This window comes from Dipodomys merriami, unplaced genomic scaffold, assembly GCF_024711535.1.
Source record: "Dipodomys merriami isolate MVZ:Mamm:240054 unplaced genomic scaffold, mDipMer1.0.p SCAF_6, whole genome shotgun sequence".
In the NCBI taxonomy this organism is placed as follows: domain Eukaryota; kingdom Metazoa; phylum Chordata; class Mammalia; order Rodentia; family Heteromyidae; genus Dipodomys; species Dipodomys merriami.
Window position 1 is genome coordinate 19,097,431 of NW_027206179.1, and position 16,285 is coordinate 19,113,715.

Sequence of the window (16,285 nt, forward strand, 5' to 3'; positions counted from 1 at the left end):
CTCGCCTTGAGCTGAAGAGCTGAGGGTCAGTGCTTAGGCCCAGAGTTCAAACTGGATGATCATCAAAAAAAAAATTGTGTTGTTCATTCCTGTTTCTTTTTCCTTGTTATTCAAATTCTTGATATCTTCAACCTTAGCCATTGATCTGTTATCAATCATTCTATAAAACTTTCAAGTAACTACTAGGATGATTTTTCCCTTTATTTTCTCTAGTCACAACCTCCTTCCTCCTGACAACAAACCCTGACACCGCAATCATGTGAGCTTCCTCCCTCAACTTCTCTATCTGAAGTGACTGACAGAATACAAATGATGTTCTATAGTGACTTATTACTATGCCCAGCATCTTTGTAACAGACTATGGCCTACAATTACAATTTACCAACTGTATAAAAGCCAGATTCCATATTTACTTAAGGATGTATCTTTACTCAAATAATTAATGCAACTAGAAAAATAATAATTATTTGTATGATTTTCAAAGGATGATGCCAATTCATATTTATAAAATTCTTGAGTCATTAAGAACACAGGGAACAGTAGCTCAATGGTGATCATAGTTACATCTAGTAATCTGACCAGCACCACCATTTTCTATAGGACAATATGCAATACCTGAGGCCTAAAGAGAGAATGCTTTCTGGTATGGTTTCTAAGCATCAGGGTACTCGTTGGAAGGCCATAGTTGGATTTATTCATCCGTGGTTTTACTATGTGTGCTATGAAGGGCAAAGGGCACTCTGAGATTGCTTCTTGTATAGCTGTGTAGGCACACTGGTAGTGCACCGCATCTGATCACGGGAGATCTAACAGAAGACACACAAAACACGAGGCAGTGTCTCCCATGCATAATACCTACCCACCTACCCGCCTTGCTATTGCCGCCAGTTTCACAGGAGATTAAGGATTTTAATTTGAATGGCCAAAGAGGAGGAAAATATAGTCATGGTTTAACCTTCCAGACAAGATTTTCAGTCCATCGTGGGCCTGGTGCCATTCAGTGGTCTCCCCGCTTGGTGAAACAGCCCTGTCTTGACTATGGATATTTTCCCCCTTGTCTTCTCACAGATTGAAGGACAAGCTCCTGAAAGGTTAGGCCCCTAACTCAATGCTGGCAAGGGAGCAACTGGCTCTACTTTTGCCCCTACTTAAAGCTCTTTGTTTTCTTTTGGCCCCAAGTTTCATCTCACCAATGGTCAATCCTGCAAATACCTTAACAGCGGTGAGCAGGTGATAGAGGGGACAGGCAGATGATGCACAGGACCCCTGAACCTGGACTTCGCTACATGACATCACAAGGGCAGTTCTTGGTGACAGAGCTCTCACTGACCTGCTTTCTTTCATGAATACAGAGAGGTATAAATTCTGTCCTCTGGGAAACATTTTGTTTCATCCTTTCTGAGGCTATATAGGAATAAGGCATGGTTACAACCTAGTTTTTGCTGTCCTACCTGAGACTTGAAAGTTTTCTTTAAGCTTCAATTATAGTTAAAGTCCTGCTTTCCTGAGATGACCTCATACACACATCTCATTTTCATGGAGTTGCTGAGAGCAGAAGATGGCTCGTGCTCTTCTCATACAGTGCAGAGCTCAGCAGACAGAAAGGGCTCAGCAGAGGCCTGAGCTGTCAGCATTAGCATTCATCGATTCCTCGAGAACTTTCTATTCTCCATGATGCTGTTTACAATGGACCGTATTGGTGTCCCACAGAGGTGCGTGGGTTTTGACACAGATGAAGCCATCATACAAGGACACCCTGTCCCCCTACACTCTCCAAGGCTCTGGAGCCTGAGTACCAGCCTTTCCCACCGGCTCCAGCCTTTCCCACCTTATGTTCAAGTTCTGGCATAAGTCGAGTGATATATGCAAACTTCAGTATGGCATTTCTCACTGTAGAGGAGGTGGGCCTCTTGTTTTGCCTCTTTGTTTTGCCTCTTTGTTTTGCTTTGCATTTTTACTGTCTACATATATTGAATCTTGTAACTCAATAAAAATGGCTTGTTACAATCTCTATACATGACTCTTTTCTTAGAGGAAGAAGGAGAGGCCATGTCATAAACAGGGGGATAATGAGGTGGCCCTTTATGTAGGGCCATTTTTTTTAAGGTATGGAAGCACAGGAGGTAGTTTGAATTAAGGCATGTACAATAAATGTATAACAAATATAAAAAATGAGTATGCATAGGAAAAGCAGCACCATGAAGGAGAAGTCTTTTCAGAACCCAACCCTCACTAACCAGAGAATTGTAGAAAACAATTATTCTGTGCTCTCAGATCCAATGTTTCTGCATACACTATATGGATTAGGCTACAGATGCAAATAGATGATACAGATTAAAAGTTCTGAGGTCAAAGGAAAGCCCCCTTTCAGTTTTTTTCTGACAAAACATTAATTTAGCATTTTTTGTACATCAGTGATTTGCAACTTATTTTCAAATGTGGGAGTGGCTAGGTTTCTTCAACGGAACTTACATACACATGTATGAGTGTGCTTTTGAGATTTATTTCTATTATCTTATGATTCAACTTGGGAGCATAAAAATAATTCTGTATAGTCCTGATATAGTCTGTAGTCTTTCAAACTTATATATCACAATACTTTCACAATACTTATGCTGTAATGCAACGTTTAGATCAAATTCATTTTTTCAAGTGTGCTAATATATGAGAAAAAAGTCAACAGCTGTTTGAGGAAGAAGAACTTACAGATCAAATTTTTCTCATCTTCAGCTACATTGTTTTTAAAAATAAAACTTTTTTATTTCTAACTTAGTGGACAGGCTAGTTTTCTTAATGGACCATCTTTGTATTAGTCTGACAAAGAAACCTTAAAATATCAAAGGCTGGGATGGGGGCCCAACAACACAAATGAAATGCCTTTTCATAGTTCTAGAAGGTTAGAATTCCAAAATCAAGGTGTTCGCATGGTTGGTTTCTTCTGTAACCTCTCTCCAGGCTTGTTCTCCTTGTATCCTCACGTGGTCTCTTCAGATTATTGTTGTGTCCTAATCATCTCTTCTTCTAAGAACATCATCCTTACAAGATTAAGGTCCACCTTAACAACCTCATTGATACTTAATGATCTCTTTAGAAGGACCAAATACAGCCACGTTCTGAAATACCGGGAGTTAGAAATTCAACCTACGGCTTTAATGTGACACAATTCAGTCTCCCGTTGAGAATTTCACACCATTGTGGGTAAGAAGGTAGACATAACTTTTGAGAAATGTTGGCATACATCTGGACATAATCTTAAGAAGTTAGTTTAAATTTCTCTGCCTCTGAGGTAATCAAGAGATGCTAGTTTTGTTTCACTGCATAAATGTATTTCAAGTGTTGACGGGGATTTGAAACTTTGTGCTTTCTATTTGTGATCTTGTTATATATTCTCTCATCATGATGCCACAGGGTAAACTTGATTGTAAATTATTTAAATCAAACTCCTGTTGAAATGACAGTAGTATTGATCTCAAGTCACCTAAAGTCACCAGACTATCCTGCAGTCTCCCCACGCTACACTACAAACATGAAACACCTCATATGTGTGTACACACAGAAACACAATGCTGACACTCTACAGCAATATCTCAGAGTTTTGGATCTAGGAATCAATCAGAGACATTTGTTTCAAGTTCAGACTTCAAGGTTTCTTTTATGCAGTTGTTGTCTGAAGAGTAACTGTTTACTTCCATCGGCAGACAGCAGTATAAGCGTGTCTGCTGTCTCTCCAGTATTTGATGTCTGAACTCCTCCTTTGGTTTCATGTATGCCCAGAGCTGCATGTAGACACTGCCAGCCTTGCCCACCATTAGCCTGAAATCCTCCATGCCAACATTTCAATCATGGTGTCTTCAGATAATGCCTTGTAGTTTCTTTCATGAGGACATCTTTCCAGGAAAGCGCTGCTTCATTCTACGCTCCTCCTGCTGGCCATCGTTGAACCCTGTTTACCTGCTTTTCATGAACTTTCTTTATCATTTACATTTATACTAATTCTTTTCATAGTTATCTATAAAGAATGATCATCCTTTTTGACCAGAGGCTTTATAGAAATGAATGACCAGTATTTTTTTAATGATTTATTTACTTCCTCTAATCCAGATTCATGTTCACAGAAAAGTGGAAATTTCTAGACAAGCATCCCCAACAAAGTTGTAGATTTCTTTAGCATGAAAGTGCTTAAATTTCCTTGTAGATTTATGTTTTAACATGTTGTATTTTGTGTTTGTGCTGGAATTAAATGAAATGCTAATTTCTTTTAAATGCAAGTGCAGAAAGATTGGACTTGGATTTAAAAATGGGTGAAGATGTTAGAATTCCAAAACTGTACTATAAAAGAAAAATAGGTATGAGTGAAATACTGCTAAGGGGTATTTCAGAATATAGTGTTTCCATCCATTGTTTTTCATTTTGCTACTGCCATTCTTCATCAGTGAGATTCCTTGAGCTCTGGCTGAGACCTTATAGACTGGGGCCTGCTTTATAGGCTGCCTAGCTACGTTAGTTCTCCAGAACTCTGATACTTTCAAAGACCTTTGGTAGATCAGTTATTGCTCAGAAATCCTTGTGGGTATGATGGACTTCATGCACTGAACAGAGAAAAGAGGAACGGATGGATACCGCAAGAGATAAGAAATTAAGTTGTTACCCATGCCACTTCTGAAGAACTGTGCTACGTATGCTTTCTGCACAGTGCCTTTTCTGGAACGTTTCCCACATTTAAGAAACTAAAAATAGGGCTAGAAAGATGGCTCAGCGGTACAGTGCTTGCCTCACATGCATGAAGCTCTGGGTTCAATTCCTCAGCACCACGTAAACAGAAAAAGCCAGAAGTGGTGCTGTGCCTCAAGTAGTAGAATGCTAGCTTTGAGCTGAAGAGCTGAGGGACAGCGCCCAGGCCCAGAGTTCAGGTCCCTTGACTGATTTAAAAAAACAAAAAAAGGAAACTAAAAATACAGATTGGATTCCAAAATCCAAACCATTAATTCAAAGGAAACCAAGACACTCTGTGTACCTTGGAAAAGGTGAAGGAAAAGCAGGAGGCTCTGTATTGGCATAACTCTCCACTTTCCCTTTTCCCTCCCATCCTGCATCCCAAGAACATACCCACACAGGGAGGCTGAGGATTGAATTCACACCTCCTGACTGTGTTAAAAGGAAACAAAAAATGTTAAATAGCAATTGAGGTACAAAAACTAAAAATGAGATACAAAAAAGCAAAGTTGAGTACATAATCTAATGCAAATGCTCTCTCAGACTTTAGTAGATCTTATTTCCTTTTAAGGTAGGCTGGCTTGTCGACAGCTCCACATCTCACAGTTTGCTGTACGAGACAGCAAAACAGTCTCAAACTGGCAACTGCTACAGATTTCCATATTTTAAAGCTTTTGCTCTAATAAGCAAGGTCTCTTTGTCTTTCTGGGCCAGATTGTAAGAAATGGTTTCCTTTTGGCTCCACTGCTGTTGCTCATTCACTCTTCCTCAGTTGCTAACTTCCTCATTATACCATCTCCTAGGAAAGGGAGGAAAAGAGCTCATGTGTGTAACGTTGGCATATCTGTCAGGTATGCCTGCATGCATGGTCATGCATATGTTATGCATGTGTGTGTGTGTGTGTGTGTGTGTGTGTGTGTGTGTAAATGCATGGCAGGGTTAAGGCAGGGGTTTGGCAGAATGGTGGAAGTATGGTGAGATGTAGGGAGGAAGTTGAGATGTAGGAAGTAGGCTTCCTAAACTTATCAAACAAGGACAGACTTCCAAAAAGGCTGCTTCCTCCACATATTTGTTGTTCATCTTTAGGTAGATAATTACTTTTAAGGCATCCTTGAAATGAGAGCATGCAAGTCACCAATTCTTTCCCTGACTACTAGGTAATCGTACAATCCTTTCTTTCCCTAGAAAGCTACGAGGTGGAAATTTCCCAATTCTGGTGACTCATTTACTCATGCATTTAGCATGTATTTCTTGAATGTCTGCTTCATGACAGGCTCTCTTTGAGACACCTGGAATCTAGCAGTGACCAAAGACATAACCATCACTGTGCTTGTCTATGTTCACTCTTGATGTCACTGTACTGACTTGGCCTAATTCTGTCTTCTGAAGCAACACTGAAAAATTCTCCCCTCTTCTCCTGATAGCTCTACACATGTTAGAAGATGTCATTTTCCCCATCTCTAGAATAAACATTGTCTAATATGGTTTTTTCTAAGACCCACTACATCAGCCATTCTCTGCTAATCTGTCTTTGCTTCTTGCTGGATGCTTCTACAAAGCCCATGTGGTCTGGGAACTCTGTCATCTCCCCTACAGCATGGCTGATTAGGACACGGTCAGACTGAGGGCAGCTCTTGGGGCTGTAGTTCCAGATCATCATTCTCTTGTGTTACCCTGAGTGTATGTGATAGAGGGGCAAGATGGCCTGGTATTGTCATTGTCGTTTTTATAATGAGGTTAACCATGCAGCATGCAGTGGAAAGTTTGCTGTCAGGATTAACTGAGTTAGTACAAACAGAAACAAACAGGTGAGTAGTTGCTGGCCCAAAGTAGAGTATGGCTCAGGAGATAATAACTATTCTTCTGAATGTTTAATTAACATTGGATTTTACCTCTCTGTTTATGCACCTTATTGTTTTAGTGTCTCAAGCACACCATTGGTTTACTGAAGCTGAGAGCAATGAATGATGTTCTGTTTGGTCTACAAATTCTTTTTGGCTCTGAGTAAACAACTTGGACAAAGTAGATTCTTTGCTTGCTAACCGAGCAAACAAAATAGTTTTTTGAAAATGCTAGTAGACAGAAAGTGAGAAGTGGTTCTCCTCTTGCTTTCCAATACAAATGGATCTGTTCCCTTTGTGATATTGTGCAATTTTAATGATTGATGTGGCTGTGCAGGATTTGTTGAGGAAATTGTTATGAAAAGCTGTTCAGTTATTAAATAAAAATGCTGCGGAGACTTCTCTTCCTGCTGATAGAATAATGTCAAAGCTTTGGGTTTCCGATGTATTATAAACATGGTCACGACTAACTTTCAAATTCAAGACTTCCAAATTCTCTACCATCCTTCATGGAACTTTAACACTGATTTCTAGGATTTGTTTCCCCTGCTCATAATCTCTGTATTAAATGGTTGCTCTCTGCTTGAGAGCAAGAATGGCTAAGTAGCTGAGAAGCTATCATTACCCTGTAGCTTCGGAGGTGATGCAGGGAATTTCTGTCATTCCATCTCTCCGGAGAAGTTGGACAACAGGGGTCCAGGAGATACTCTTAGAGGAGAGCAGAGCTCAGATGCTTGTACCTTCCTTCATTGGAAACAGCTTTCAGATAGTTATTAGTTGCAATTCTAGGTATCCACTCAGACAGTACTCACTAGGCAATGGTTTCTGAGTAGATGAAGAAACAGAAAAGAAATGAGTTTTGTACACAGTGTGAAGTAGTTTCTCAAACCCATGTGGCTCAGCTTTGAAGAATTAACTCATCATACATAATTATATTCTTAAGCTCATCTACTGTTCTGCTTAGTTTCCTTACAAAAATACATTTAGGGATATTTTTAGTGACCCTAAAGGAAAATGTGTACTAAACCAGTTTTTTAAATTTTATTTTATTGTAAAGATGTTATACAGAGGAGTTACAGTTACATGAATAAGGTAATGAGTACATTTCTTGTCGAGAAGTGTAACCCCCTCTTTTGGTTTTCTCCTAGTATCCCTTCCCTTTCCCTGTACTAAAATATTTAGGGCACCTTTTCCCCCATATTTTTTTCGATCAACTTCTGATTTGAACATTTCTATAATTTGAACATTTTCTATCATTCTTCCTTTGCTGAAGAAGCCAAATCCAACTACACTTGTACTGATATTCTTATTTTATGGCTAATGCAATATCCTGACAACAATCCAACATTCTCCAAAAGTCTTTTGATGCTATTTTTATGAAATAAGAATTCACTTTAATTTTAATAGATGCCCTTGATTCTATATTACCATACTTTTGACATGCTATTTGTATATTTCAAACAAAGTAATAGCTGGAGAGCAAATTGAAATGGTCTGCTCTAAGTCTGACTGGCTGTGAAAATTCTGTGAATGAGTCAAATAGTCATTCCCCAAATCCTTTAAATTTAGGGAATTCTATGTCTACTTTCTGAAAGAAGTAAGTCATAGTGTGTAGTGATCTAGCCCAATATATTAAACTTATGTATTAAATTTAGCATACAATTCTCCAAATATAAGATCTCTTTTATATACTTATTGATTTTCAGCAGCAATTATTTCCCCAATGATATCTTGTAATAAGGAAATCGAAAGAGGGTACTTATTATTTATAAGCTGATTTAAAAGATTTAAAAGAAACATGGAATAATCTGGTTAATTTAACCAGAAACACTTAGTGATATGTGCTTATGGCAGAAATATTACCAAGAACATGAACACTTCATCTAGATTCTTATCTGAAAATAGCACAAGGGGCATCAATTATCTATAGCTAGAGTTTTTAAATCACCTTTAAATCACCACTAAAATACCTTCCAGTATGCCCCGTGCATGACAATTACCATTGGACAATTCAGGGAAAAATGGCAGAGTAATTGCTTAATCTTGTAGGAAATACTTAGGCTCTCAGTTAGCTGGCAGCATAGTCACTCCTAATATTTGTGCTAATAAAAGTGCCTGGAAGTAATCTTCAGTGCCTTGTAAGATCTGCTGCCATTGACAGGTTAGCAGGGAATCCGAGGGTGAATAGTGTGCTGCTGTCTGGGAACAGGGCTGAGCCTCTCAGAGATGCAGCAGCTCTCCGCAGGAGGCAGAGTAAGACAGCCTCAGGATGCACACTGGCATTCTGGTAAGGTTTAAATAGAATCACTCAGGAACTAGGAATCCTGGAATAACAGAGAACCAGGAAAGCTTTCCTGAAATGCAACAACAACAACAACAACAATAGAATCACTTGAATTCAGAATGCTGTTACTAAAGAACACATTGTTTTCCCCTTAAATAAGCACAGGAAATATTGTTTATTACCTCCTTTCACAATTATATAATTAATTAAAGAGATGTCACTACAATTTGAAAGGGTCAAAGCATAAAACATTTCATTTTGCAACTAAACATCTTTGTAAGTGATGAACAAGAAGGAATAATAGCTAATGCTTTGACCTTTTTTTTTTTTTTTTTTTTTACTGTTGAATTCTTAATGATATTGGGGACTATAGATCATAATATGTCTTGGTTGTGTTAGGATTTTGTAATTAGATCTCATCATTACTTTACCAAAAGGGTATTTTTTTAAACCACGTATAGTTTTGTTTTGTTTTATAAAGTTTAGGATTATGGGTGTTTCATTTCAACCCAAATAATGCTTGTTTATTCTGACTCTTAAATAAGATAGCAAAGCAATGTGTTTTCCTTTGAAAGCTATTTAGGGATCCTATTGAAACTCTCTTATAGACAGAAAGTGAATTCATATGCATTGAACGGCTCCCGTATGCAAAGCACAGTGATAAGCTGTTTTGAGTAAGGTATGATGATTATGCAGATATAAAGGGGGTTTTAATGTATTTGCAAGGGAAAGAGACTTGCAAATACACCATATAATAAAAAAAATTTAGCCAGGCACTGGTGGCTCATGCCTATAATCCTAGCTATTCAGGAGGCTGAGATCTTAGGATCATGGTTCAAAGCCAACCTGGGCAGGAAAGTCCATGAGACTCTTCTGTCCAATCAACCACTAGAAAACTGGAAGTGGCGCTGTGGCTCAAGTGGTAGAGCACTCACTTTGAGCTGAAGAGCTGAGGGACAATGTCCAGGCCCAGAGTTCAAGCCCCACGACCCCCCCAAAAAACAAAATATTTAAAGCCATTTTATAGTTTCACTCTCCTTCTCATCAACAGTGACTAGGAATGGATAGGTGTGACACCTATTCTTACACTTCACAGGGGTCATGCTAACACTCGTATAAGAGAAGACAGCTTAACAAGCAAGAAAGCACATGAATACATATTTTCAAAATTTTATGTAAGGTAGCAGCCTTCAGAAATGAAGACTAAAGACCCAGGGGCATCTGATTACTTTTGTGCCTATAATCCATGGGTTATACAGTCACATAGCAAGCCATGAACAAAAGTAGGTGACCAAGTGACAAAAGCCCAGGAGACACCCCTGCAGGGCCAGGCTGGGACTCTCCCTGGCTTCTCTGTGGAGCATTGCTTCTTCTAGGCTCAGACCAGGATCTTGCACTCAGGCAAAGTGCAGAGAGTGACCTCCAGTTGTATGGTTTGTTTAGAAGATAGTTATTCTATCTTCCCTAATCTACTTTAGAGAAGAGACTCACTTTGAGGGAAGAAGAAAAGTGGGAGGCAGAGACACAGAAGGAGGTCACAGAGAACTTGCTTCTGAGGCCCTCCTGTCTCCTCTAGTGCGAATTCTTCACCCGCCTAAGGGCCAGGCTTTAGGGAATAATCAGCTTAGCCCCTCCCAACAAGAGCAAGTTGATTTTGAGGGTAAAAGCTATTTATTTTGTGAGATTCTCTCCCTTGTGTCTAAAGGTGTAAGGTGCTGCTAGGCAGAGCGGTAGCGGACAGGCCAGGCTAACATGGACGCCACAGTCAGAAGGAGAACACACAGTCAGAAGGAACACACACCAGGGGTAGAAGGATGGGTGCTGAACTCTGAAATAGCTGGAGCAAGGTACACTCACTATCTGGGGTTTTCAAGGTAGCGCCAGGTCAGTTCACAATGGAAATTGAATTTCACCCTCCATTGTAAGAAAGAATATCGGTCCAATTTTCTTGTCTCTAGTTTGAGTTGTCATTTTCCTTACTGTCCTTACCTTACCCTTTCTCTTCAGTCTTTTTGGAAGAGGTTCTGGGCTTGGTTTATTTTTGTGGCTGGATTATATGACAATTTATAGCTTTGGGCAAACTATTCACAATACTATTTTCTACTTCTAGGAGTGCCAAGATCTAATTAGATCTGCCATGTTTTTCCACAAAATATATGTTCTAGAAAGTTGTTTTTATCCTGCTAAATATGTGCACATTTTTCTAAGCTAATTTGAAGAGTGACATTTAAGAATGCACATTGATGTCCAATTAATATCAATATTTATGTGTATATCAATACAGTATCTACAATATAATACTTTGGCATATTTTCTATATAAAAATGAGACTTATTTTACATTTTCTAACTTAAAGTAGTGATTAAAATGCATATATTATTTCATGGTGTGTCCTGAATTCTCCTTTCTTACATCTGCATATTGCACGAAAAAATATGACAGTGATTGATTTAATTGAACCCATTTCTGAGTGTTTTAATTTAAAATGTTGGGTATTTTTCTTCTGTACCTGAAGGCAGTTGCACTGATTTGCATTTCTTTCAGTTCTGAGTGTTGAGGGTAATATATTATGAAGTTTTTTTTTTTGCTTAGATGTGCTTGTACATTAGCTTCCATTATTTCTATTTTAATTAATATCAGAAAGCATAGTTATTCCAGAATTTCAGGTGAGTATCTCTAAAAAAGTTATAATAAAATGAGATAGCATGGTAAATAGAAGGTAAAAGACAGATGGGAATAAAATGGAATTAAGACAAAAGAGATTCAAGTTATCTTACTTCTTACCCCATTAGTTTAATGAAGATACCAGAGTGTGCCTAAAAGTATGTTTGTTTCACATAATGTAATATATCTACCGTTCTATATTTCAAGGTATAATTCTCACTTAGGGTGAGGATCTCTCTAACTCTGGTTCTCACAATAGATCTGTATCTGAGATGGTTTTAACATTTTAAGCTTGACTTGGGGGTTTTGTCCCTGCTAGACATTGAATGGTTTCCTGGGTCTCCCATTGACACTTTTTTTCTCTCATTAACGACATGAAATACTACACAGGTGAGCTCACCGATAGCACATGGTAGCCTGGCATTGAGATTGTAGTCCCCTTCCCTGTCTCAGTAGATCTAGGAATGTTATGTTCTCTTGTTTCCACATTTTTTGTTTTTCTGCTATGACAATTTGGATGTGTATTTCTGGCCTCAGGGGGGAAAGGTTCTGTTGTATTTTGCTAGGTTTTAACATTGGAGGAGTGATCTTAAACTATAAATAGCCACCTCCCACCGCAGCTTGTTTTCTAAGTGATAAGGGTCATAGTGAGCATTTGTGTAATTGAACATAAAAATAAACTAATAAATGGAAGCCTTGACACTATAGACTAGTGTTTATTTGCCACTACTTGGACTTGTGATTGCAATATTATTTATAAGTATATGTGGGATATTTTTACTCAACAGAAGTTAGTATAGTATAGTTAAAATCTCTGTGTTTTCATGATAAAATTAGCTTGTCCTCATGAAATAATATTCAGTGAATAAAATGCTGGAGAGTAAATATTCTGATGATCATCACAAAATACTATATTTAACTATATTTAACATATTTCTTTTACATTTATTTTCTAATGGATATTATTTTTTGCATGGCTATGTTCCTGTTCTACCCATTTTTGTTTCCAACAGAGCTTTAAAGCAAGGTCTGGGTGCTGTCCCTTAGCTTTTTAGCTCAAGGTAGCCTCTTAAGCGACAGATCCCCTTCTGACCCTTTAATGTTTAATTAGAAGTAGTTTCACAGACTTTCCTGCCCAGGCTTGCTCTGAACCACAATCCTCCTATTTCAGCCTCCTGAGTAGTTATGACCACAGACATGGGCCACTGGCACCCAACTTGTTATTCATTTTGACTATTACTAGCAACATGAAAATTACGCTGTCACTATTCAATCACACATATTTATTGCACAGCTCCTATTTATTTAGACACTGGAGAGGTAATGATAAATGATGCTACACATTTTCATTTTCTTCATGAAGTGTACAGTCCATGTTGTGAGACAGATATTAATCATACAGTTGTACAAATAGGAATTAAATCATGGATGAAGAAAAAAACCTGTGTGCTGTTAAATAGTAGTGACAGGTACTTGGAAGCATTCTGTATTGATTTCTGTACTTTTAAAATGTATTCATGTTTCAAGAAATAGGTTAAACTTTTGATGAATGATATCACAAAATATCAGAGGAGGAGGCTGCTTTTAGTCGAGATGTGAGGAGTTCATCTTTGAGACAGTGAAATGTGATGGACTTGGGAATGAGGAAAACATGAGTTAGGGAAAGATGTGTGTGTGGGAATGGGGAGCAGTTGTAGGGGGCAGGCAGGCCAGGTGAGTGTTTTCCAGCCAGATAAAGGAGAACAGATGAAGTGTGAGGGTGAAATGCTTGTAGACAACCCACTGAGACATGAGTGAAGTTTCGTGAATGGGTTGAGTGGGCAGCGTGAGCAGGCCGGCAGAGAAGATGGGGCCTACTGCTGTGGGATGTGTATATAATGTATGGGGGTGAAGCGTCTCTGCATGATTCCAGATCTGATGCCTTTGGACGAACTACAGGCAGGAAGATCCTCTCTGAAAGGTCATCAGAAGCTGGCAGTAAACACAGGAAAGGGAGAGGAAAGAAGAAGGTTGCAAAAAAGCAGCCTTAGGAACCAGAGAGATTGTTAGGTAGTATGCAAACACAAGCTCTGTGTTTAGGGCACTGGTGGTGTTCATAGAAAGGGTAAATTTACACGGGTGTGATAGCACCTTTGCCAGGAGGTGGTTGGGGGCAGATATACACAGAAAACAGTATTGTAGGAAGTGTTAAACTTGCAGTACAGAGTGTGAGATTTCGGTGAAGATTTCACGGCATAGAAAATGTTCAGGATAGTGGCCCCGTGAGGAAGTGAGGTGGATCTTAAAAGACCTTGGAAAAACTTCTAACCTTTCAAATCCTGCTGTGATGGCTTGGGGTCACATCCTCACCGCCTAGTGTTTGGGAGTTGGGTACAGACACAGTTCTGGCGCTGAGCTTTAAAATTCTACCATTGAAGTGTTGTTTGTTAGTTTGTTGATTCGTTTCTTTGACAGACTGGCTTGCGTTTTAAGTTCTGTGATGTTTTCCTTTAATACTTCAGTGCATGGAGTATGTGTGTCCTGTGTCTCATGGGCAGTACCCAGAACTGAGTGATCCACCCCCTAAGCTGGTACTTAGTAGTTGTGCACCTTTAGTCAAGTGATTTAATCACTCTGCCTATATTTCTTCATCCTGAAAGTCCCATTAAGTAGACTTGTAGTGAGGAGCCGAAGAATTCATCATAGAACTTTCAGAGAAGGATGTCTGACATGGAAGAAGAACCCACAACATTGTTACACTTTCCTAAGAGAAAAACAACAAAAAAAAACAATAAATAAAAAACAAAACAAAAAAACACTCAGTGTTGTGAAACTAGATGGATCCAAATTTAAATAGAATTTTGTAGTGGGATTTAGTTCTGTCGATTGAAGTGAGGCATGGTGGGAAAGGGCTCTCTGTACGTGTACAGGTCTTGTTGGGGCGGAGTAGGGGTGCAGTGGAAGGGTTCTTCTTCCTGCTTTGCTTGGTCTGGTAGACCCCACTTGAGAAGGAAGAGCTCAAACATAGGATTATTTAAAAGTTAGTGATGCCAGAACATGACAGTCTGATAGAAAACCTGCCAATCTCTGAAGTTGGTTTTTTTTTGTATGTTTTCATGTCAATTAAGGAATTCTCCCCCATCAGTTTGCTTGCATTTCTTTATGTCCATGATACCAGTGTTCAGAGCAGAGCATACAGCAGATGCAACAGACTCTGGAAAGAAAGTCTTCAGTAGACAGTAAGTTCTTAGCTAGTTAAGTCTTCCCAGGCGATGAGCAGATGATGGCCCAACAGGATTCCTTTTACTGTAGCACGCTTTAGAGTGATAGGATCTGAGTATTCTATCTCTACTAGTCACTCCATATTTTTTTTTTTTGAAAAGCCTAGTCTTTAAAAAAAGTCTAAATCTGGACTTGTTGATCTACACGGATGGGCATTACGTGTTCCAGAAGATCTTGTCCCAAACCCTACTCTCCATGTGGCTGATGGTTAGAGTGTAGTTGGACATTCAGCCGAACACTGATTGCTGTACTTTTTCATTGCTGAGAAGGAATCAAAAGCCCGAGGGTATTTTGTGTGAAGCAGCTCTGCCTTTGTTCCATGTTGTGTGCTTGGAGTCCACTTGTTTTCATCTGTCCAGTTATTATGATGAGGCTGGGGCTCGAGTGGAGCAGCAGCCTGTAGTGTGGACAGGGTGCTTCCATCCATTTGCATGAAGCCTTCCTTCTGCCATTGTAGGGAAAACCCGGTTGCCATGGTGAGGGATAGAATGCCCCATGACAGACCCGAATCCTATTGGGGGTGGCCTTAGAAAAGCCATAGGCAAATAATTATTTTCCAATATACAGCTGTCTCTATGGAAAGCACTTCACGGGGATGGGGGCTACTCTTGGTATGAGTCATCAAATAGATGTACGACTTTACCCTTTTGTTATCTTAACTTCCACTGGCTTCTGCCTCTCACCTATCACCAATCATCAGATTCTGAGATGGAGTGTGGCACTCAGGACTGTCATCCTACCTACCTAGAAAGCAGAGGTAGGAGGACTGCAGTCTGAGGCTACCCCCCTTTGAAAAGTTAGCTCAGGATCTTATGGGAAAAACAAATTCCAAGCAAAAGAACTGGGGATGTGCCCCAAATGCAAGAGAGGCAGGGACTGCAGTAAGGTGTTCTATCCCTTCTACCGTAAAGTCAGTAATAATACTATTCAGAACCTGTGCTGCGTAATTTGTCCTTGGCAATTATACAAATGAGTATGTTTGTCTGTTTAATTTGTCTCCTTTGTTGAGTATGTTGCTTTAGACCTGATCTTTCTGCAGGGTTCTTATGTTGGTTTCTGGCTTTGTTTTGTCTTGGAGACTGAACCCAGAGACACACAGTCCTTCTGAGCAGTCAATCACTCTTGACTTCTTCCCGAGTTCAGAACTAGGGACTCCAATTTCATGTGTGTCGCGTCTAAACACCACAAATATTTCCATACAGGTTAGGGGGAGCTTCTTCTAGCAGAGCTTGTTCTAAGGACATGTATCAAAGGCCAACACAAATTGTTAAACCAGACAGGTTTCTCTTATTTGAGGGTTGTCAATTTAAATAAGAGAAAAAAGGAAACTTCTGTTTAAATGCCTTCAATGTGAGTTTCTTAGTGTTACAACATGGCAAGATTCCTCACCTGTGATCGGGAATGCAATCTAGCTTCTATGAATTACAGTTTAAATATAAGTTAAATTTGCAGCATGATTTTGCCATTTTAATAAATAATACCAGCACACAGGTATTAGTTTCCATTTTGCTGTAGCTCACAG

General features: G+C 39.2%; 1 protein-coding gene across 9 annotated transcripts in view; it reads left to right on the top strand.

Annotated features, from left to right (window-relative positions):
* The window catches only part of Fgf14 (fibroblast growth factor 14), a 530,980-nt gene that overhangs the window by 390,000 nt on the left and 124,695 nt on the right, over positions 1–16,285 (top strand). Inside the window, exon 2 of one of the 9 annotated variants that reach the window (XM_070002661.1) lies at positions 13,207–13,215. The exons of the other annotated variants lie outside the window; for them this stretch is intronic. Coding sequence (XP_069858762.1) covers positions 13,207–13,215 — 9 coding nt within the window. The remainder of the gene's footprint in view (positions 1–13,206; positions 13,216–16,285) is intronic. 9 annotated transcript variants of the gene reach the window in all.